The sequence below is a fragment of the Abramis brama genome (genome assembly GCF_963993115.1).
Source record: "Abramis brama genome assembly, chromosome: 2".
Taxonomy (NCBI): Eukaryota; Metazoa; Chordata; class Actinopteri; order Cypriniformes; family Leuciscidae; genus Abramis; species Abramis brama.
Window position 1 is genome coordinate 52,935,479 of NC_139964.1, and position 26,039 is coordinate 52,961,517.

A 26,039-nucleotide genomic window follows, 5' to 3' on the forward strand; every position below is an offset into this window, starting at 1 on the left:
TATTCAATTATTCAAAAATGTAATTCATGCATACAAAGAATTGAATACACCTTGTCTGTGATGAGCATGTTTTTAATTTCTACATTAAAATTAATTTTGATATGTTTTGGTGGGCATAAAATGTAAAATGTAACAGTGACACAACTGTCCTGATATCATAATAAAAAATAATAATTAAAAGAAACCCTAAGGATTTTAGTAAAATCTTTCATTATTAATTCATCAGTAAAGCAGGAAATTATATCAAAGTCTGTCAAGGTCAAAAGTCTCTTAAAATATATTTAAAAAGTGTACCTTTTAATTACAAGGCAATTAGTTCAGGTTGTAAAATGTCATGTGGTATAACTCCCTAAAAACATAGGAAACTGATAAATGTTCAAAAGAGCAGCATTTATTTGAAATATAAATCTTTTGTAACGTTTAAAATGTCTTTACTGTAGATTTTGACCAATTAAATGCATTCTTGCTGAATAAAAGTATTAATTTCTTTAAAAAAGTCTCACCAAACTTATTAATCTTTTGAAGGGAAGTGTATATTTAAACTTTTATAAGGTGTGTACACTCTTATGTATTTAAGGTTTGAGGGTAAAATGTTATTGCTGTTTTATGACTTTTTTAGTGTCATTAAATTAAACATTTTCTTTAAAATGTTTTTCGAAATTAACATGAATATAAAATATACTTCTAAGAACTTTGCATGTGTTTTAAACTAGAATTTTAAAAACATTTATTGTGGACATTCTTATTAGTCATTGACCTGCAAGTTTATAATATCCATAATTCATCTTAAATGCAATACTGTACAGAAGGAAAGGGCAACTTTGGTCCTGAAGGGCCACTGTCCGGCAACCCTGATAAAACTCACCTGCCTGTAGCTTTATGTCAGTCTGTGTATGCAATAATCAGTGCACATATTCCATTCCACACAAAGGCAGTGTTTGTGTGCAAGTATTTATAGGCCTAATAGAAATGAACTGCATCGATAAAGTGCATGTACCTCTCTTCTCTGCTGAACTTCCTGAAAGGCAGGGACACTGTCCTGGACACTTCACAGAAATCTGCTTCCCAGAGATGCAAGCTTGATATTCTAGTTTACACTACAACACACACAAACACAGACACGCACAAAAAGCTTAGATTAGATAAGTACATTGTTGATCGAGGATTAATCTCTTGGTTGAATACCTCCGTGACACAGCATTATGAAAAGCAATTCAGACAGTATACACATACAGAAACACACACAGCATGGCAGTTCTCACAAACAGGCAGCGTGTGTGTTACCTTGGTGGAGTAAGTGTGCCCATCTGTTCCACAAACAGGTGCAGGGTGCACAACTGGACATCTTTTGCATTTCAGCAGTGGTGAGTTCAAATTCGTGTCCTTTAAACTGCAGACAGAAAGAGAGATCGCTCTTCTAACACAAACAACGAAGAAGCCAAACAATATAGCAGAAATGCAGCCTTTTGTCATCTGTCTTCTCCTACTATCATCTACTGCACTGGTTTGCTTACCTAGTTTAACATGGCAAATCCAGCAGTGAACCAATACAGTACAAAAATTTACCTAAAATCAATTGAAATTTATTTACATAGAACCAATGCAACATTATATGACAGAGTGAATTGGAAAACTGACAATTTTGCTTCAAAACAATTCTCTTTGATGGTTTCAAATAAACACACTATGGTCATTCTGGTCAACACAAATCATATTTATTCTCACTTTAAGTGAATATTTTCATAATTTATTGTCCCTTGTATAGTTTTGTTCATGGGTTTTGAAGATGAGGTGTTAAGAACCTCTACAAGTTGGAATCTGCCTAAATGAATAAAAGGAATCGTTGGGTTGACAGCAAACTGATTTTTAAATTTGAAATTCGATTCCAGAGCCATACTGTATCAGAATGATTCATAATTTGATTTAATCAACAACATTTTTTGATTCAGTACTTTATTAAAATGCATTTATAGGATTCAATGATTTGTCTAACTTCTACCAAGTAACAAATTAATTTGCGTCTAATAGTTTTGTCGCTACTACACACACTGCACGATTTTAGGCCCGATTTTCACTCGCCAACAGTTTTGTGGAAATCGCAGTCAAATGCCGGAAATCAGAGGCAAATTGGTGCTCATTCATGTGAGTGACAATCGCGTTTTGTGTATTATCAAAGAAGCGATCTGACAGAAGTGCCGATACATCACTGATACCCATGAGATATTTAGCATGCTAAATATTTGGACCATGTTGTGGACTATGGAATCAAAAATGTTAAGAACCACTGCCCTAACGTTACCTTAGACAAGATATTTGAAAGACTTTCTTCTCTTTTTACAAGTTTGATCATTTTTTTTAATCGTTTAGCTCTACACAATTATATGATAAGATGCATTTTATTATGTGAGATTTGTTTTTCCCACCTGCCCATAACCCTATAAAACATACCTTTGACCCCTTTTTGGGTTGCTACCCACCAGTTGAGAATCCAATGTTGATTTTTCCCATACTTCTGTTATGTATTTTTCTCTCTTTCTGTTGATTTCTGTGATACTTCTTTTCAATATCCCTCTTTGTCTATGTTTCATTGGGCCATTTAAAAAACAACAACATTTATTTTTATGCTATCACGCCCAATTCACTAAATGATTAGTTTCATAACAACAATCACTGTTTGCAAAAATCCAGGTCAGTCTGTGCCATATTTTCACATCGGACACACACTCTCTCTCTCTCAGAACAAGTAATTCCCAGAACAAGTAATTCCCAGACTTTGGCAGGCAAGTTTGCCCAGTTAGTTCCAGGATAGGTTGACTGGGTAAGAACATAGCACAGCCCTTGTTTCCTCTCAAAAGCTTTTTTGACATACTTAACATCAAACGTGCAGGAAAATGTACCATGTGAAATCAATATAAAAAAAAAAAAAATAAAAAAAATATATATATATATATATATATATATATATATATATATATATATATATATTCCAAAATGCTACCGCAATGTTAACTTACTGTCATACTCCATAACAAAATCAATCGCAGTTGTGACCTAAAATATTAGCACATTATTTTTATTATATAATTATTATATTTCTTTTTTATATTTTTATTATATTATTATATTACTATATTTCTACTAATATTACATATAATATTATTATATTATTACTAACGTGCTCTTTAAATAACAAAAAAAAAAAAAAGTCTATTTCAATTGCCTTAAAATAGCAAAGCGCCAACAGTGCACCTGAACACACCTCGTTTTCAGACCAGCAGCAGCCCATGGGCGCACAAATGGGCGCAAATGCATTTGCTATTTAAACAACGTGGCGCAGGACGTGAAAATGATAACTGCGTCGGACTGAAACTAGCAAAAAAAAACTTGCGCTGCATTGCGCCAGGTGTAAGATAGGGCCCTCAGTGTTTTGTTTTCAACCCTTCCTGGGTGTTTGGTGAACTGTTGTTCTTCAACCGAGACGCAGCTTTCTAATGCTCCAAAATGTGTATGTAATTCAAGATGTCATACACAGATCCAAGCATGGCAGCAAGTGTGCCAATCTATTTGTCCAAGCCTGTACACTGTTTTTACTACTGTTTCGGTAATGAGCTGTCAGATGTTTACCTCATCCTGCGTTGACTAACACAGGTGGGTGTTTGGTAATCTTCTGCCACACACACTTTATGGCGGCCACATTTTATCTTGAGGCACGGATCTTTGGCAGGGTCCAGAGCTGAAACACATGCAAAAATAAACATGTATATACATGTATAGGTATACAAACAGATAAACATTTTTGTCATATTTAGCTATATGCTTCGCTAAGAATTAATTAACTAAGAATAAATTGTGCACACTGATGCACATGCTGTGTGCGTTATTTCAGCACCTGAGGTACTAGAAATTAATTGTGTTTTGTGAACATGACAAAATCTATAATAAGCCTGATCTACATATAAAGGAGGTGTGTTTGTACTAAAAACAATTACATGACTTAAAGAGATAGTTTACCCAAAAATGTTAATTCTGTCATCATTTACTCACCCTCAAGTTGTTCTAAACCAGTATGAATTAATTTTCTTCTGCTGAACACAAAAGAAGATATTTTGAAGAATGTCAGTAACCAAACAGTTGATAGACCCCATTGACTTCTATAGTATGAAAGAAATACTATGGAAGTCAATGTGGTCCATCAACTGTTTGGTTACTGACATTTTTCAAAATATCTTCTTTTGTGTTCAGCAGAAGAAATAAATTGAAAAGTATGTCATCATTTATTTACCCTCATGGTGTTCCAATCCAAACCTATAAAACTTATGTTCCCTTTGAAACACAACAGAAGATATTTTTAATGAAATCTGAGATTTCTGTCCCTTCATTAAAAGTCCTTTGCATCTAATCTTTGACGCTTCAAAATGTCCATAAATACATCGTAAAAGTAATCCATATGAATCACGGTTTAATCCAAGTCTTCTGAAAATGAATGATCGCTTTTGATTAAGCAGATTTTATTTATATTCACAAATGAAACACTGATCAACACATATACATAGAGCACATCAAATATGGTAAATGAAAGCTCGAACATGCTTGCTTGAGGTACAAGAAACAATGAGGTTTGTACTCGCGTGTGATGCAAGCACATTTCAGCTTCCACCAGAACAAATGAGATATAAACCCATGACAACAAATTTCTGTTTAAGTAAATAATCCATCGTGTCATTGCATTCATGATCAGACATACTACTGTATAATGCACATATATTTCATTTTAAGAAGACGTGATTGGATACGTGCGCATACATGGTGCATGTTCACGTTTGGACATGCTCGCTCTGGTCTGAATACGAACTGTGATCCATGCTGAGTTCACTTATCCGTGCTGTAAACAGTGTGTTAATTCATCGCAGTGTTCAGCGCAGAACACGCGCTCATACTCGTTCTCTGTGTTCATCTAAAATGCTTTTTACAGACATATTTTCCTTATGTGTTGGTAGGTTGCCAAATGCACATGAGGGAATGCAAAGAACGAACTCTTAAGACCATGTCTCTGAAAGACAACAGCGCTGAGTTGAACAGACGACAGAGATGAATGAACAGACCTGAAACAGCCTTTTGTGTCATTTGAATTCTAACAAGTTTCTTCTTGTTAATAATGCACACCGAGCTGCTTAATAAAGATACGAGCCGCTCTGAGCCGCAGAAAACGTTGTTTTTACTAGTCGCTCGTGCGCTATACTATAAAACATTAGGAAATTGCGATTTCTATTTGATGTCGGTATATCGTGCAGCCCTAGACTAACTGTTTTTGTATGTGTGCGTCATTCACTGAAACGCAAATTTAGCTGCAGCCAAGTGACTTTGCGTGATCCACCTTTTCCCACTTTGCGACCCACAGTTTGAAAACCCTCTACAGTAGGGGTCAATTCTCAACTCTACAGTATGTCAATGCCTTTACAATGTCTTTTTGACGCTTGAACATTTTTCAACAGATGGACCGAAATCTCTCTGGTTTAATTAAAAATGTCTTAATTTGTTTTTCGAAGATTAACTTATGGGTTTGGAATGACACGAGGATGAGCAATTCTCTTTTTTGAGTGAGCTAGACTTTAAGGGTGAACTAGACTTTAAGCGCTACATTAGCACATTTAGCACCTGGTTAAGCTGGATTGGTGGTGGTTAGTAAACAATGAGCAGGTTTTTGGACTGAAGTACAGCATGCAAAAGTGGCGTAACTCTTTAGTGGATTTGCCCACTGAACAGCAGATGCCCTTAACTTCTTAACTAAAACCACTTAACTCCAAAAATCAGTAGAATCAGTTGTTCTTAACAAAAATGTATCTCAGGTGCAGCATTAAAACAAAAATACATGAAAGAAACACACAGTTGCAGATATATATATATAGGCTAAGTATGATCTGTCTGATTTCACTGTGTGTAAATAAGGATTCTATTTCTATTATAGCCTTAAAATGGGGCTGAAGCTAATGCTCTGAGATGAAAAGAAAGAGAGAGAGAGAGAGAGAAGGAAGAGTAGAAAAAAAGACTACTAATGCCATTAAGTGCCTTTATAGTCCTTAGAGGCTTGCGCACATGCACAGAGGAAGAAAGACAATATCTCACAAACATTCTCATCCTTCACCTGCCCCTTGTCAAAGCACAAACACACACACACACAACCACACTTCGAACGCTCTCTGACCTCACATGGTAAGAGCCTTAGTCAAATCCTGCACAGGCTTTAGGGCTTATCCAATCCCAATCTCCTCAGAACACTCTGAGTCCATTGTCCGTGGGTGGGTGTGTGAGTTTGTGTGTGTGTGACAAAATTTGTGATTGATTTGTGCATCATCATGTCTGAGTATGATCAGAATCCGTTTTAAATTGCTCTACTTGCTCTTTTTGACTCACTCAATGCTCTATCAATAGTCATTTGCATAAATATCAAACTCGTGATGAATATTCAAGGGGCTTCTAATGACTTTCGAATATGCATAATCTCGTAAGATTTACTGCACACTGAGAGCTTGATGTGATAGAGTCTTAAAAAGCAGTTTTCTCATTTTCTCAGACGGATGTAGCGTGATGATATGGGTATTAGGACACAGCATGTGACTGTGAATTCACACAACATATATGCCTGATTAACATCCACTCAACATATGGCTCAAAGGAGAAGAGATTCAGATCTTTCCATTTCCAATGACCTCAATTAAATGAGTAGCTTATAACATTTTTTTTTTCATCATTAAGGTAATTCTTCTGCCATTTCTACTAATAATAAAAGTTCTAATGTTGAGATTTCATGGCTTATTATGTTCTTACTGCCTATAAGCACAAATCCCATACATAAAGTATCCCTATTACCACAGGACAGTTGAATGTTGAATTTTTTATGCAGATTATTTGACAGACGTTTATGTTATTTCTGAAATTAAAGTTTAAAAATATTTAATTAAAGAGCCATCTACAGTGTACCTCTACTTTTTTCTTTTTTTTTTTTCTTGGAAAATAATATATGAAAAGCATGTTAATTTCAGAAGTCACATATGCCCATTCTGGGTCTGTAAGATTTTTAAAATATATTTTTGAAAGAAGTCTCTCATGCTTACAAGGGCAGGGCTACGCGCGTGTATTTGATAAAAAAATTCTGTCAAAATGGTATTGTGAATTAATATTAATATTACAATTTTAAATAACTTTACTATTTTAATATATTTTAATATGTACAATGTTGTCATTTATTCCAGTAATGGAAAAGCCGAATTTTTAGCAGCCATTATGATTTTATGATATTATGATCTCCTAACCCTAAAACTAACCCTTACAGAAAGCATTTAGCGTTTTTTACATTTTCAAAAAAACATTTGGTACACATATAGTTATGAACTGTTTTCCTCATGTGAGGACCGAAATTTTATCCCCACTATGTAATTTTTTTTTTAGGTTTTACTATCGAAGGGAATACCTGGACCACACATAAACACAAATAAAATAACCTTGTTACTCCAATAACTGCTTAGAAATAGCGTGGGTTTGGGTGATGCTTTCAAACTAGTAATTGCATTTTAGGCTGCTTAATCAGTGATGTTAGAAAGAAGTTGTGCACACAAGCGTTTTTAAGACCAAAAACTTATCTTGAGATAAACAAAGTGCAATAACTGACTTTGGACTTTTGCATTTTTAAAATGTATTAATAATGAACACTCCCTAATCCTTCACTGTTTAAACAAATAGTCACGCTTTAAACTCACGCCATTGGTTAAGCAGTTGTTGCTGAGTCTGGCTGGTCAGGAGAAAGAATTTTACTAAAACAAATTAAAAATGACACACTTTAGCTTTAGAGTTTTCTTTGATTTTAAACTCTGAACACATGAAAAACACAATGATGTTGCTATTTTTGGTTGACAGTCCTACCTTGATCGAATGGTTTTCCTGGGCTCCATGTTCCTGGTTCCTAAAACAGAAGTTGATCAACAGAATTAATGAACAGTCTGCATTTGTTTTCTTTTCTGAAATTCTATATGTTATTGTACATAAAGTAATCCTTTCTCTCTGAACTATGCAAGTACATATTTTTATATTGCCTTGCTTGTAGTTACACATTCAGCTTAACATGTATTTACAAGCAGTTACATTGCATATTATCATGCAACTACAGCACATAACGTACACTTGGAAGGATTTCCTTGCAGACAAACAAGCAGATTATCAAGACTCTGTTTCAATGGAAAAACAAAGGCACAATCATACAAACCTCCACCTCCTGATTGTAGAGGAAGCATTGTGGAGAAAACAAATAAACATTAGACAGAACATTAAACATAGATCACTTCAACAAAACAACACAAAATGGATGCCATAAACAACAGAATATGCCATAAACACAGAAATAATAATGAAATGCATATGTATGACTTGGCATTGTGCCTGTTTATACTGGACTGTTTGTTGCCTGTCACATTCAGTAATTGGTCTGCACTTATATTCATGCTTAATTAAGTTAATATGTCAGTTTCCATCATAGGTACACTGAAGACTGATAGCACCAAATGGTTACACACACACACAAAGAAATGGATATGACATGGCAACTGTCTGGTCCTTTTGCAATCAAACATTTTTGATGACTGCCATATCTCTCTCCTTCCTCTAAGTGTGTGTTTGCGTGTGTAGCATGCAAATGCATCTTGGGATAAACAACACCACATGAAATCCATTACGGCGTCTCCGTTGGTCATTCATAATATCTTTTCCCTTCTTTCACGCTCACAAAGAACTTTATATCTCTCAGCCTCACTGTGTGTAAACACTTTCATTGTTCTTTTTCCTCTTGTTTGTGCTTCTATTTCAGAAGCTAAATACAGTTGCCACCCAATCTACACCTAGATCTCTCTTGATTTTGTGCAGTTTTTTTTTTTTTTTGTCTGTCTTTCATTTTATACAGATTATTATATTCTTCTAAGACCTACATAGAGAATGTGAGGGAGAACAGGATAGAAATAGAATAGCCTCCATTATGCTGCAAGCATCCTTTATATGAAAGTCATGTGATAGCATGACTGTGTGAAAGAATGGGTCAGCTGCAGTCCTCTTTTCTTGCTTGTACTGCTGATGCTTTAAACTCAAACATTCACATACTTTCACCAGAAAGGAAAGTGACACAAAATTAAAAAAAATTAAGAACACACTCCAAAAAATATTGTTTTTTTTGTTTGTTTTGTTTTTTGCTTGTTCAATGTAGACATTGGAAATTATTCAAAATGTATTTAAAAAAAATAATGGCATTTGTCCATGTTGTTTATATAATTTAGTACTAAATAAAAGTATTATTTCATTTTGTATGGCAGAAAAAAAAAGGAAAAAAAAAAGCCCCAAAAATATATGAAGTAATATATTACTAAAATATTAGGCCATATTTCTGATACTGTGTTGAAGTAGAGTTTGATTCCTGCTCAGTTCTAATTAATCTAATTATATGAGGCAATTACATGAATTCAACTCACCAAGAATTTAAGTGCAAACAATTTAAATTTTATATATTTATTTAAAGGTATACTTAACGCTCAGTAGGAAACCTTATACTGACCTCCAAGTAAATATTTATTGGATATAATCCTGAATTGAACAGCATTTCAACTGTTTACAAGTTAATGTTTAAATTTTTCCTGGCCTGGGTAAGTGTTTCATTTCCTTCTGGTGAATATACGTGAATTGTGTGTGTGTGTGTGTGTCTGTGTGTGTGTGTGCGCGATGCATGCTCCATTAAGCCATCGAGCCTTTCTACAGCTCTGATATTGAGAGTAATCTGTGCTCCTCCATTGTCTGCTGCTTCACATCTCTCACGATCAAGAGCAGGAACAGCCACCAAACCATAGTAAACATCTGCTCTGAAATCACTGGAGTGGGTTTACGAAGTCTAGACGCTATGAAGAGCAGACCAGGAGAAGAGGCCCATTAAAGATGATAGCTTTGAGCTGTTACTATAGATGCCCTTATAACACCACCAGATTACTTCTTAGCTGCTAACAATTTGACTATTTAGGCAAGATTCAGATTGCAGATATTATTACTGTCTGCTGTTTATAGCGTGATAGTTATAACAGTTTATTAATTTTATTCAGATGATTGTGTATACTATGTTGTATTGAACATATAATATATTTTGTTGAATATTTATATGTTGTTATTCCACTTACATTATTGTCTACTTCCCATATCGCATTTCATTGTGCATTACAACACAGATATATATTGTATTTCTATAATTTAGTCTCAGAATACTGAGGGTGTTATTTAATCCCAATACAACAAGGTAAACTGCATTCCATTAGTTTTTTTATTTTAAAATAATAACTTTATGAAAAATGATAACCTTAATTTTACTGAATGTACAATTTCGTACATTCACTTTGTACAACACCTGTATCATTGTTTTAATTTTTTTTTTAGTGCTTTAAAGTTCAATACTTATTTGGATGTGTTGACAAACATATTACATAATATGTAATTGTACTTGATTGTCAGTGTAACTGTGTGTTATTCAATATTACAGTTGCAAGTTAATATATTTTAAATGTCCTAAACTGCAACTTCATCATAATTACAAATGTGTAATTAGACATATATTTAACTGCATGACATACAAGTCAATAGAAATGACGTTAAAGATAATTGAGTTTACCATATAAATGCTTGTTAGTATCATTATTCAGCAGTACACATTAACCATATTTCAAAGAAATATTGAATTAAATACAAAGATGTGCTTAAATCCTAGTTAAGAGCGTAAAAAGCATTCTAAAGTTCAGCTAATTTCATTTAATGTAAATTTAAAACAATACATTTTCATGCAATTAAGTGTCTGAAAACATTACATTCAGTTCACAAATAAGGTTGTTTTTTTTTTAAGTACATTATTTCCAAAATAAATACTCTTTTTAAAAGTACGCTAAAGTGTAGTTCTTCTCACAAGGAAAGAAATGTAAGCTAATACTATCATGACTGAAATATATAAGCAGCACATTTTAAATAACAATTAGCAGTTGGTACTGGAAGATTTTAAAGTAACACTCCCATCTCAGCTTATTGAATTCCCATTAAATCTTCTGTATTTACCTGTAACCCAGAGTCTGTTTGCCTGATCTTTCCTGTGCCAAAACTAAATTGCTTTTCGGGGATTTATAAAGTCACGTTATATTTTACTGTAAGTGCATCTAAATCTATAGTGAATAATTACAGTGTGCAATACCGATCATTGGTTTCATTTAAATATACTCGCTGTCAACACAGTTCCAATGCTTCAAACACATACACAAACAGATCACCATAGTCTGAGCACAATAAATCATGTTTAGTTCCACTATCACTTTAAGGGCCTTTCTCCACATACAGAGGGATTTCCTTGGGTATTATCAGAAGGCTTTCAAGCATATGTTAAATGAATAACTAATAAAGAAACAGTACAACAACATTAATCTGTTAATACTAAGAGACGTACAACGCATATTGAGCATATTTCAATATTTAGCATATTGAGGAGCAGGGCTGTGTGTGTGTGTGTGTGTGTGTGTGTGTGTGTGTGTGTGTGTGTGTGTGTGTGTGTGAGGGCGGCCAGCATGACATATCAAGGCGGCTGTTCTCTCATGCAGAAAGTGCCGGAAGCGTCTCACCCTTCTGACATCATTCATTCTTCATGACTCTCTGCACCCCCCGCTCTCTGTCCAGTCTTTAACCACATACGCATTTCACAAGGGAACCACAAACAGGCACACGCAACCATACAGAGGCAGCAGAAGCTACATACAATCAGAACAGAATCAGTCCATGCCACTCTAACACCAGATGCTATGCGTGATGTGAGCGATAAAAGCGAACTCTTCAGGGGCTTTCAAGCTGACAGCAATTTACTGTGACAAAGAGGCCTGAAGTCATTAATGTTTAAAGAGAGTTGACGATTTCCGGCAAGATGAGTGACAGCGACTGTTGCCAATGCTTTATGCAAATGAGAAACGATTTGAGCGACTCCCATTGGGGCTGCAGACTGTGATCACTGCTTAGCTGAAGCTAATTTGAAATTGTAGCTTTATGTTTAGTCAGCTATTAATTAGAGTACTATTTTAGACTATAGTTAAGCTACTCATTTGAAAAAGTTGTATAACCACAAGCTACTGTGGTTTTCAACCAGAGGGTCGGGACTCGGGACCCACTAGGGGGCCTTTGCACACTTCCAAGGAGGCCGAAAGTTGGTTTAAATGTATTAATAAATATATAAAATGAACTAAAACAGCTAAAAAACAAGATGTAAATTATATAATATCTCTTATTTTAATTTGTTGCCTCAAAAACTGCCTTTTTCATTTAAGAATGAAGGTTAACGCGGTCTTGGAGAACCTGTAAATATGCTAACATTTTTAAAGTGTGAAAAGTCTATAATGAGTATACGTTTTTTTTCCTAGTTATTTCAAGCACTAAAATATTTGATTGTGTAATAGAAAATTACTATAAAAATGTCCTGTATTCATGTTTTTATGATTTCTATCTATCTACAGGTCTCTATCTATCAACATGTATAGCATCTTTTGTTATAGTTTGTCACTGCAAAGCTACTATTTTAAAAATGACTCTCATGCTACAAAAATGTAGCTAATATATTATTATACCTGCAATCAATGTCATAGCGAGATTCAACCAGTGTGAACAGCATTACATTTTAAATCTGATATTTTCGTCCTGCTTTGTTGGGCTGCATAACCCCACCCATTATAAAATCTCATTGGTGCAAAATTACTCCACATAACTTTACATTAAACATCTTCTGACTGGCTGTAATTGTGTCATGCCACACAACAGCTTTAGCTTGCAAAGCAAGTTAAGTTCAGTTAGCTTCATGATTAGTATCAGCTGTGTTAGATTTTGTTGAGGGAGAATGAATGTTCAGTATTAAAATCACTCAGACACAAGTTTGCCTCTGTTTGTGTGTCCACACTGATTGTCCCAAGGGCTATTTTCTTAAACATGGCATAATTCCTCCTCTCTCTCTCTCTCCATTAGCTCAAGGCCTGGAGCAGAGTGCCAACCTCCATTCCATTAAGAGGACAAAGAAAAGAGGGTGAATGAGAGAACAGAGCGATATGCACAGAGACAACGCTGCGAGGATGAAAGGGAGAAATAAAGAGATACAGTTCATAGTACATGTTTTAGTTATCTTCAATTAATCTATATTTTTTGACACGATCTCTCCATATGTTAGTACAGGAGTTTATGAAACCATAGTGGAATTCAGAGTTAGGAACACTACCGAATGGATGAACAATGCACAAATGTCCAAAAACCAAACACGGTCATTTGACCTCAGTGTAATATCTGTAAATTACATTTTCATTCTCTGTGATATTGTATTGTCATTTCGCAATAATATTGGTAATGTCTTTGTGGGGAAGATCTAATAGTGATTTCCCAGGGGGACGTTTTTATTGCACCATTCAAAATGGATCAACAGTCCTGCAAATGAATAAATAGGAGTATTTCTTACTTTAAAGCAGTGGTTCTCAGCCTTTTTGACTCTCTATCCAACACAATACTCAAAGCACCCCCACCCATTAACCTGTGTCTGTGATTTCAGACATTTCAGAAATTGTATGTTCATCAATAAGAACAATAGTTTGATATTATTATTAAATTATTGTAATATATTAGTAAATATAACATCTCACCATTATGTTGTTTCAAACTTGTTTGAAGATTTTTTTCCAATGGCACATAAAAACGTTTTTGGTAAATTGTAGTGCTTGATAGATGCGGTCACTATGAGTGTTGTACGGAAATGTGTAAAGATTCTTCGAAGATTTTATGTTCCATATATAAAACTATCGTTTTTAAGTAAACTATTCCTTTTCTTGTTTGAGGTCACAAGTTAAAATCTTGGTTTACTGGAAATGTTATTGATAAATGTTGTCAGTAGAGGTATATCAGTAACTGTGGCTTTTATTTTGGTATTTCTATAAGTTAACATGCAACCAAATAATCCATGCTCGCCTCAATCGGTCTTACTGAGCTCGATCAGAATGAAATTTCAACCAGATTGGATGGGGTGGTGTATGTGTACGTTTTACGTCCTATAAATGGGCATATGTTTTTCTTTTTTTTTACAACTTACAAACTGGCCAGTGGTTGAAAACGGAATATTTACTAAATATTGCTTTAAAAAAAAGGATCTTCTGACATACATTACAGTATCAGCTTTCTTTTTATATATATCAAAAATTACAATTATACTCACGGTAGCTCTGGTGACATTTATTTGGATTTATCCGCTTCTGAATGCGGAATACATGTTATGCAATATGCACATGGAAATGAATATGTCAATCAGACTTTAAAGTTTAGGGTGAATATAATATTTATTTATATGGTTAATATAAGAAGAATTCAGAATCTGAAATCAGATTGGATACGTTCGGATTGACGAAAATTAGTGCATGTAAACATATGAAACATGCCATTTTTCTATCATCTTGAAGTGTTACACACTGCAGCTTCTCCTTTTTGTGAGATCTAGTCCTTCCTGTCTCTATGGTAGTTCCCAGATCTGTCCTTTATACCGAAGTCAAACACATAATTGTAGATTGTCTGTGTTTCTCATTCAAGCCTCTCACAAAGTCATAAAATTCTCCGTACTCTTTTCTTACCTCCTCTGGCAGCATTAGCCTGAAATTGATAGAGCGTTAAAAATGTCACTAAAGCAGAGCTGACAGTGAAGTCAAGAGTGTGTGTGTGTGTGTGTGTGTGTGTGTATGCGCGCAAGAGAGACAGAAGATGTTTGACACTGCAGGGGGATCACTGATGGCCATTTTCAGCCTGTCAATCTCACAAAGCCACACACATACACACACTTCACCAAACAAAAGCTTGACAGCCTGTGCTTCCAGTACATGTGCAGTGTCTCAAAGCTTAAATGTGATTGGGGGTCTGTGATTTTAGGGCTCAGCGAGTCTTTCAGTAATTGCTTTGCTGTAAGGGTCAGTTGATTATGGGAAAAAAAATCTTGTGGAAGCCGTGTTTGCTGAACAACTAATCTGCATAAATCACTTTCTCTTTACTGATGGCCTGAAGTGTCACATGGAGAGACTAAGTAATCTTTGATGTGAAGCTGGAAAGAAAAGAAGCAAGAGAGGGCGATTGAGAGTGAGTTTTCAGTATGGGTACCGAGTGCAAGTGTGCATGGACTGTAAAATAAAAAAGGGAATTACGTTTTATCCAGCATATGTGGCTTTTTGTGTCGCAGATTAAGAAATGTGAATTAAATTGACTTGTCAGTATAACACAAAAATCCCCGTAAACTTGTCTTAAGGGTTACATGAATAAAAAGTTTAATATTGAGCAATGCTGCAGATTTGTTAAGGGTTTGCAAGCATGAATTAGTTACATGGTTGCTGTTATAGGATTCTTTTTTAAATGTTTCTTGACTTAATGCTATTGTTAATAAGATTTTAATTGTTTGAAAGAAAGTAGTATCATGGGAATCTCAGTTATTAAAATGCATCATGTTTCCTTCATTGTTTTCCTTTTCTTAATGATTGTTTTGTTAAAGTGTGTCTGTGTGGCCTTGATGTTCTTGATATTGAGATACTCACGCACTTAATTTCATTGGTGTTAATGATTCTGCTAGTTTAAAAGTGTTTGTTTTACTGGTGTTCCCATTAGGTAGCTACATCTAAATATTTGGCTGCAGTGAGAGTGTGTGTAAGAGAGAGAGATTGCATAATCAGGTAGAGAAACAGTTCTAAGTTGTCATGCCCTGTGTGGGAGACCTATGCCACCCATGTGACTTTCTTAACTACATCCCTTACATAAACATCATTACCACAAATAGACACACATGCGGGAGGAAATGGAAGTCCTCTGGTCCAGATGATATCATTACACTGAGTGTAGACTGTCAATTAACATTCTGTTTATAAAGGACCTTGTTATTTACCTCGACACATCTTGATTGTTGTTTTGACGTTGATGTGAATTCAGGCAAGCTATAAGGGCTTCCAAGAGCTGTCACTTTTGGTTTGCCAGTAACTATATAGAGGTTTAAAATATATATATTTTTTTTTTTCATGTTTTAATGACTTTGTGCTAACAATATCACAGTGATTTAGTGAAGATTCTTTGGGGAGAAAAAAACAGCCATGGCTACCTAAGGTCAGAGGAGATTTTCTTGGTCTAACACAATGTTTCCCAGTCTGTTTTATCTTATGTTTTAATCGACACTAAACCAGAAATTAGTTCCATCTAGGCTACATCCTATTACACTGAATATAATTTAGTTGTTTACACAATTGTTAGGCCCGGTCATTGAATTTACTCAGCCAAGCGACATTTAAAGAAAGAGCAGATTTTCTTGTTCGAGGGTGTTCTAACAAGTGTGCAAGGAGAGAAAAACAAAGGAAAAGCGGCGCCAAGTGATTACAGAACACTTTGAGTGGGGAGCGGAAATCATATGGCTTTCAGTCTGCAAAAGCTTGATGCTTTTGCCTTCTTTTGGAAGTATTTTTGTTGAGAAAAACATACAAGCTAACCATCCTATTTTTTTTTTTTTTGCCTGAAAGGCTACTCAATATCAACTTATTTTTTTTTTTGTGGTTGTATAAAATCAGTATCACAATCACAATCATGAGTGGTTCTTAGTTTTAATAATAATAAAAGTCCTAATATTTCTAACATTTTAAATAAGAAATAATTTTATAGGTTTAACAAAGCAATATCTTCCCTAGCACCCACTGAAACCAGGTTAAGCTCTCCTTGGGGTACTTGTACCCAGGTTAAAAAACACTACACTAACACATGCACGCACGCGCACACGCATCAAGCACCGCAACATCCGCAGGTGAAAGAATACTTGTTATTGTTTTTAAGATGCTCTCATTTTTGCTCTGTGTATTACAAGTGCACAGCCTGATAGACGCGAAGTTAAAGTTCAGATGTCATCTTAAGTGTATTAGCCAGTGGATGGTTAAAATAGCCGTACCAAAGCCCACTTAACGGCGCAGAAGTGACGCACTGAGTCTAATTGATTGGTGACTGTCTTCCGTAAAATACAGTATTAATACCACACGGAGCACTAAATACGGATTTGCAAAAGGCGAATTATCAAACGTCATGCGGCTTCTTCCAAAACATTTAGCACCTTTCAGTAAAAATACATTACACACGCACTCAATACACTCCCAGATAGCATGCTGTGTCTCAAAACCGAGTGAGCTGCCTACCTAGTCAGAATGGATTCAAACGCGCTTTTGATATCCAAAAATGCCGTCTATGTAGGCAGGTCACTAGACTTTGCAAATGAGTCACTATAGGAAGCAGAGCAGCACTCACATCTCTGAATTTGTCCCATCTCCCGGTCAACCATTTGTCGTCCAAAAAATTGCCGTTGTCGTTGCGGGCAGAAGCCCCGGCGATCAGGAGCGCGCACACACCGACCAGCACAAGCATCTGCATCGAGATAGATAAAGCTATCAACACACTACACTCGGATAAACACAACGACAGAAAAATACTGAATAACCGCTGCAATAATCCCTTATGCGTCACCTTCAAGAGGAGAATGTGAGCGCTGTCATTGACTGAAGATCTCCGTGACGAGACTCAACTGATCTTCTCTCTCTCTCTCTCTCTCTCTCTCTCTCTCTCTCTCTCAAGCGTATGCTGGTGAAGGCGGACGTGGGCGCGCGCTATCTTTTATTATTTTTTGTATGCCTACATCTGAATTGTAACTATTACATATTAAATGTATTAAATAAATATGTAAATAAATAATCAATATTCAACTTAAGTTAGCGCATTAAACTTTAATTGAACACAATTGCTCTGTTTTGTGGGGCTAGTTGTCTCATTTCTAGAGATATTTAATGCAAACTCAAATTGTGGGACGAAAGTAAATGCAGCAAATTCAAAAATATTATATAATTTGTAAAAAATAATAAAAAATATTAATTCCCTTGTTCCTATATAGCTTACCGTAGGCCTACTATAAGTCAAGTCACCATTATTTATAGTGCTTTTTACAATACAGATTGTTTCAAAGCAGCTTTACAGTGATAGGCTAGCTAACAGGAAAATAATGCAACAAAGTTTGATTTCGGATCTAGAAGGAAATATGGTCATATTCCAGCTTAAGTCAATTCAGCGATGGTTCATTTCTGTTGTAAAAACATTATTAATTTAGTTAATTTATCTATACAGCCGCTCTGGAGAAAAAAGTGATGTCATTGTCCAGCTCAGTTCAGTTCTCATATAATGGTGTCAATGCGCCTGCCGTCAATAATATTGTTGAATATAAGTGTCCCCAACTAGCAAGCCAAAAGCCAAAGGCGACAAATGGGACAATGGCAAGGAACAAAAACTACATCAGGTGAAAGAATGGAGAAAAACCTTGGGAGAAACCAGGCTCAGTCGGGGGGCCAATCCTCCTCTGGCCAACAAACAAACAGTGTATGATTATGATTCAGGCAGCATTACAGGCCCTCCATCTGATCTGGATATGGCCCGGATCCGGCTGACTACATCATGATTGTGGTCGTGTCTAGGCCCAGGTCCACCATCTGATCTGGATACAGCCCGGATCCGGCTGATTACATCATGCGCTGTGGTCATATCTAGGCGCAGGTCCACCATCTGATCTGTATACGGCCCGGATCCGGCTGACTACATCATGCATTGTGGTCGTGTCTAGGCCCAGGTCCACCATCTGATCTGGATACAGCCCGGATCCGGCTGATTACATCATGCGCTGTGGTCATATCTAGGCGCAGGTCCACCATCTGATCTGGATACGGCCTGGATCCGGCTGACTACATCATGCATTGTGTTCGTGTCTAAGCCCAGGTCCACCATCTGATCTGGATACAGCCCGGATCCGGCTGATTACATCATGTGCTGTGGTCATACTGTATCCAGGTGCAGGTCCACCATCTGATCTGGATACGGCCCAGATCCGGCTGACTACAGTTTATGCAGCCTGACAATCATTTAACTGATTTGACTAATATAAATTGATAATGTTCTACGTGTATGCCAGGTTAAAGAGTGTTTTTTTGTTTTTAGTCTAGATTTAAACTGACAGAGTCTACTTCTCTAACAATGCTAGGAAGCCTCCAAAGTTTAGGTGCTAAATAGGTAGAGGTGGACAAAGTACACAACTTCCTTACTTGAGTGAAAGTACAGATACTACTGGTCAAATATTACTCCGTTACAAGTAAGAGTTGTAAAGACCGATTTTTACTTAAGTAAAAGTACAGTACTCATTTTTAAAAGTACTTAAGTATCAAAAGTAAAAAGTAAATGTCAATGCATTGTTTAATTATTGTTGCATTGTTGTATGTAATACTTACAGTACCTTATGCCTCTGAATCTATGCCTGCCTACCTACCCTCATATCAATATCAAATTTATTTCTAGAACTCAGTTCCAGTAGTAGGATTGAATGTGAGATTGAATAAGTGCACTCAATAACGTCCACAATGGTTTTGGACACCCAAATGGCTGTTCCCTCAAATAGTGCCCTATTTAAAGTTTTTTGGATTTTAGTATGAATATGTTAGCCTTACTGTTCTCTATAAGTTACTGGCCTCCAAAACAATGACAAAATTTGCATTTAGAAGACCAAACCCAACGTTGAAAATGAAAATTGGGTTGATGTCAGAATCCAACGTCAGATTGACGTTAATCTCCAACATTGGACAGACGTTGTATTGTGGTTGAAAATGAAAATCGGGTTGACATCAGAAACCAGTCAGTCGGGTTCTGAAGTCAACCGCACGCGGACAGTCAATCTGTCCGACGTTGGATGTTGATGTCAATCTGACATCAGGTTCTGACGTCAACCCGACTTTCATTTCTGACCAAAATACAACCCCTGCAACCAAAATCATCCGCTGACTGATGTTACTACTTTCTACTCAAGGACCTTGACAGAAATGTAGTGGAGTAAAAAGTGTGACATTTGTCTTTCAAATGTAGTGAAGTTAAAGTAAAAAGTTTCCAATAATTCTCAAGTATTTTTTATTTAAACTCAAGTATATTTATATTAGGAATATAAATCGTCTTCGTCCTGTCTTTTCACTCAAGAGTACTGCTACGCTTGTGCATGCAATATATGATGTATATGATGTTTAAAAGGGAACCAATGCAGTGTTGACAGAACTTCCTGGCTCTAAGAACTCTAGCTGCTGCATTTTGGACCAGGTGGAGTTTATTTATTAAGTGTGCAGGTCAACCACCCAGTAAAGCATTACAATAATCTAGCCTTGAGGTCATGAACACAACTAACTGTTCCACATTTGTCATTGAGAACATGTGTTGAAATTTAGATATATTTGTAAGATAAAAAAAATGTGGTTTTACAGATGCTAGAAACGTGGCTTTCAAATTAAAGATTGATATCAAAGAGCACATGCAGGTTCCTAACTGACAACAAAGACTTCACTTAAAAAGTCTCACCTTAAAAGTCTTTAAATTATAAGAAAGACTACAAAAATGGCTATTGACAATTTACACCAGGACAAAAATATACAGTTTGTTTGTTTGTTTGTTTGTTGTCTATTATAGCAGTGGCACATTATAAATGGTCTGCTGAAATTCCAACTTTTGAACTGAAATTGAGCCAGCTTCTTAAATTCTAAAATTTTCAGCTCAAATAGCACGTCTTTGTATAGAATTAAAGAATGAATATGTGGTTCAACAACAACAACAAAAAATTAAGCTGCACTTTTCTCCTTTACTTTGTGCACTTTTTTGAGGATGAGCTGTAATGAGAGTATATGGAATCATCAGCAAGCCACAGGATGCTGTCGATTTCGTGTCGTGTTTTTGTTAATCTTGATTTCTCACGACTTGTGTGCTTTGAGTCACACGAACGCACACATCGCACACATGCACCGAAGACCAAAGGCCAAGGTCATGATTTTCGTTAAATAATACATTAAATTTTATATTGTATACCCCCAGAACACTTGGAATATACTACACCTGTCGCATGGGATCATTCTACTTTTGAGTCTTTTTAAAAAAGCTTGATGCTGGTCACTATTCACTGGACATTTTTTTCAAATTCTCCTTTTGTGGTCCATAAAAGAAAAAAGATCATACAGCATTAGAACAACACCAGGGCGAGTAATTTATGACTTAATTTTCATTTTTAGGGTGAACTATTCCTTTTAAGTCAAAACAATCATTCAACAAGCTTGAGGATTTAGGCATGGAACTCCAAGTAGCAACATAAATTGGCACCGCAACCACAAACAGTAGCAGGGATCACACAAGCTGATGAAAAAATTCAGACCTTGAATTAAATGTCAGTCACTTTGGATGAAAGTGTGTGCCAGATGCATATGTAAATGTTTCCACTAAACATTATTAGAGCCACAAATATCTCTTTCCATTGTTTTTTATCCACTCATACCTCGGGATGCCCATCCAGAGGTATGTTATGGCCAGATCCACCTCGCCATTGTTCACCCAGACCTATGCCCCGTCTGCCATCACAGAGTCTCACTCAGCACTTGCTAAAACCAAATTCTCACTCATGCCCCTCAAGGTCTGTTTTTGGAGCAGCATGTTAAAGCTTTACTTCATTGTTTCTTCAGCTCTAATTCCTTTTAGCATCCCCTACTGTGGGATTTTTTTTCTAAAGAAGGAACAGCAATTAGTCCTTACTATTAATAGAACTTGTTTGTGGTTAATTGTGCAAATTAATAGGCATATTGAGTCATCTGTCAGTGTTCTTAAAATCTCATTAAATGGAGAAAAAAAGAGAGTCTTGGCTTAGTTGTAGGTTTAAGGTTTATTCCTTACAGTATCTTAGTATCCTTTCTTTGTTACTGTTGTTGTCAGGCATTATTTTTAATTCCTCTTTATGTCCTTCTTTATTTAACTATTTTCTGTAAAGCTGCTTTGGAAGAATACAAATAATTAAAAAAAATCGAAATTTTTTATTTATCAAAAAATATTTATATATTATTTACCCTGGATTGGCATCACATTGAAGCTCTTCTTATGGATCCTAAATCAGTCTAAAAATGGTTAAGAAACTGATGCAGACCTCTACGCAGCATACAGCCTTACGTTTTGTAATAAGCTGTACAAGTTCTAGCCTCGAAATAAGCCTTGGGTTATAAGTCTGACTAAACATGCATTCACAATACACTTTCACAGCGTCAAACACAATTTCTCTCTATCGCATATTCACTATAGGCCTGTTTCACACATATAGCGTCTGTGGCATGTGACCAATGGATTTTTGTTTCAGCACCCATATTAACAGGTTACTCAACATTCTCACTACATGTGTGAGCAGCGTTGTGCCTCAGAAGCCTCCTTGGCCTACCACAAAAAGTAGACTTTCCTGCTGTGCCTGTTTTTGCTGTTTAATACTTTAACACTTTAAATCTATTAAAGGGATAGTTCACCCAAAAATAAAAATTCAGTCATCATTTATTCACCCTCAAGTTGTTTCAAACCAGTATGAATTTCTTTCTTCTGCTGAACACAAAATAAGATATTTTGAAGAATGCCGGTAACCAAACAGTTGATAGACCCCATTGACATCCATGATATTGTTTCAATGGGGCCAATTGGGCCCATCAACTGTTTGGTTACCGGCATTCTTCAAAATATCTTATTTTGTGTTCAGCAGAAGAAAGAAATTCATACAGGTTTGGAACAACTTGAGTAAATGTTGACTGAATTTTCATTTTTGGGTGAACTATCCCTTTAACACAATATAGGGTTTCGAAGAAATATAAAATGGCGTACTTACACCCACTGTATTAAAAAGGATGACTGAATCCAGATTTAAGCAGTTTATTAAACCACATACGTTTTGTATGTGTTTCCTCTCTGCTCTCAATTTTATAAAACTTGCTGTCTCTTCCTTGGACACTGCAGGTAGTCACATTTAATGCATCTACTATTAAACATTTCATGAAACTGATTTAAACTTCATATGAAATACTTGACTAAATATGTGTTTAATATATCAAAGAAAAACAACTTAAATGATCCTGTTTATAACAAAAAATCTCCAGCCATCTAGCATTAAAATGAATTGTGAGGACTTGTCACCCTGGGTCACATGACCATAATCACTTAAATTACTTCCTTGACCATCACTTGTATCCTTTCGCTAATGGACTTGTGGAAATGCCCTTCATAAAGGGATTCAGATGATCACTTTTACTTGGAATGGCCCAACAAATGCCATTCCCTTCCCCAAGTGCCCATCAAGAGCACAAAAACATCATTGTTTTGGCTGCTGTTGCAGTTACACTACCACTTTGCATTCACACAGTTTGTGCATGCATTATTAAACAGGCCTTAAAAGCAAATCAGAAATGAAAATTCTGTCATTAGATACTCATCTTCTTGTCATTTCAAATCTGATTTTGAAGAATCTTGATAACCAGTTTTGGTGACCATTGACTTCCATTGTATGGAAAACAAAACAAAACAAAACATTGAGGCATTTCTCAAAATTTCTTCTTCTTTGTTCCACAGAAGAAAAAAAGTGAGCATAGTATTTTCTTAGACTCTGTTGGCATCAGGATTTGAGGCGAGTTTATTGGGCTAGTAAAAATGGTAAAGAACTGCAGCATGTAAGAAATCGAGTCTGGGGCACATAATATTTAAATATTTAAAGCAGGGAAAAAAAAATGGTTTAAGAGCTAGTAGGTCACCTGAATCCATGAGGGAGAGTAACATGGAACAAGCTTTTAATGTGTGACAGAACTCACACAGAAGGAAAAAAAACAAAACAAAGGCCAGGTTTTGCGCCCTCTGCCGTTTGAGGGAGAAGTCAAAACCTCCTCTAGATAATGGCATATTTTTTGACTAATAGAGATAAAATGTGACAATAATGACTCGTGTGCCAACATACACAAAAAACATAAAGCAATGAAATGCTGGATAAAAACAATTACATTAAAGTGTATTGCTGTTCTACACACACACTTTAGACAAAAGACAAGTGTTCTGGTCATGGCGTGTTCTGTATTATTTAAAGCATGTTTAAAAATGCAGTACTGGGCTTGAGATGTAGCAAAGAGTCATTTCCTTCTGGTCGCACACAAACAACACCTTTGCTTTCTCTCTCTCTTACCACCTTTACAATGTGTATTCGGGCAGGTGGGAAAAGGAAGGTACATTTTTGGAATTTTTTTTTTTTTTTTTTTAAAGGCACACTATGCAGTTTCCGTTTTTCTGAAACAGCGACCCCTAGAGTCGCTGTGGAGTACTTGTATTTAACGTTACTGTCGTAAATACCACCCACGCAGAGCTGTCTCTGCACTCTTCCGACCGCGCTTTCTTTGTCGACTCTGCCATGATTCACGTCTGAAATCCGTGCTAATGTCTTTCATAGAGGCTGGTTCATATGTTGTTTATGTGACGTCGTGCTGAAAAGCAAGTCATGATTCTTGCGAGATTTGTTGGGGCGCCACCTCACAAACCTGCATTACTGGTTTTGCCAGCTGTGTCAGAGGAAGTGACTGATTTCGTATCTAGTCCTTTGCTAAATTTGACTTCTTTCATTTGCCTTTTTATTTTCTAAAATATGTGTAAATGTATGCCTTCCTTATATATTTCCATTAAAAGGGATGTGATAGTGTGAACAGATGGCTCAGCAGACGAATCAAAATAGGAAGCCCACAAAAAACAACAGGCCCACAAAACTTCTCTTTGTAATATTTGCAGTGGTTTGCAATTTGTACAATCTATTGTTATTAAAGTGACCAGATTTTGACTTTGGAATGTACATTTGTAGGTATATTTCATCAAATAACTTTATAAAATGGTCACATTATTAAAGTACAAAACTATAAAACGCATTGAACAGATGACATTCAAGCTCCTATGTAAAAAATACTAATAATAAAAAAATGGAGTGAGTCATTTTTTGTTCAAATATTACCTGAATCTGAATGTGATATAATGGCTGATTTACCTCTGTGGATGAAGGAAAATTTATCTGTGATGGCACACTGCTTCCTTCTCATTATCATCCTATTGAAAACCACAAATGTCATTAGATGATAATTAGAACTGGGCATTTAAGATTTAAGCCAACAGCTGGAACTGGGACATATTAACCTTTTTAGTGCATTGACAGGGCACTGGGACACACCTTGTGAAACTGGGACAGCAGGGACATTAATATCTATATTTGTATCAACAGTATTACATTTAATTGACAATACACATAAAAGGCATTCTACAAATCTAAATGAGAAATTAACATCTAAATAAATATTAATCTCTAAATAACATCTCTTATGTTAAATCAGGTAGTCACATTAACACCTCATGCAGTTGTTTTACATAAAAAAAATTCCATAAGCATTCATGATGCTCATTATGCTGTACGGCTCATGTTGGATGTAAAAACAGACAGTGTCAAACCTGCACCATATAGGTGTCACTTCATTTCACTGCATACAGTAATGATTTGCATGAATGACTTGATTTGAATGAGAAAATGACTCGTATGGATTTACAAGACAGCATGTAAACAACATGAGGGTTCATATAGGTCCAACAGCAGCATCATGAACATCAAGATTGCGGGTTCATTTCCCAGGAAATGCATGCTAAAAATGTAAACGTTGCATTCGGGGGAAAAACTGTGTACTAAATGAACAAATGTATAATGGCAGAATCATTTTTGGCTCAACCATTCCTTTAAAATTGCAAAGAAAGAAAAAGACAAGGGGATACAGAGGCAAAACAGAACAAAAGACATACAGACAGAATGAGAAAGACAGAGAAAACGGAGAGCAAGTTTAGCCACCAGGCTCAACAGAGAGATTAAGAGCCTGCAGAGAAATGTATGATGGGTTATCTCAACGCAGAGGGCTTTTTACGCATGACAAGTTTGTCCTTGTGCACCTGCCTACTGAGAGGAAGAGAAAGTAAATGAATAAATCTTTAATTAAATCGAGTTTTCAGTGGACATGTTGTGCCTTAGGCACGACTAAGTATTAGGTAAAGTGTAA

The 26,039-nt window shown here is 35.8% G+C and overlaps 1 protein-coding gene across 2 annotated transcripts in view; it reads right to left on the reverse strand.

Moving 5' to 3' along the window:
• spock3 (SPARC (osteonectin), cwcv and kazal like domains proteoglycan 3) overlaps positions 1-17,685 on the reverse strand; it is a gene marked incomplete at its 5' end in the record, with an annotated part of 29,475 nt that extends 11,790 nt beyond the window's left edge. Inside the window, 6 exons of one of the 2 annotated variants that reach the window (XM_084095409.1) lie at positions 998-1,097; positions 1,285-1,390; positions 3,625-3,733; positions 7,918-7,957; positions 17,371-17,487; positions 17,587-17,685. In XM_084095409.1, the coding sequence (XP_083951535.1) occupies positions 998-1,097; positions 1,285-1,390; positions 3,625-3,733; positions 7,918-7,957; positions 17,371-17,487 (472 nt within the window). Of the gene's footprint in view, positions 1-997; positions 1,098-1,284; positions 1,391-3,624; positions 3,734-7,917; positions 7,958-17,370; positions 17,494-17,586 lie in introns of those variants that run through there. The other variant, XM_084095408.1, reaches the window with a different exon arrangement.
• Between the last annotated feature and the right edge of the window lie 8,354 nt (positions 17,686-26,039).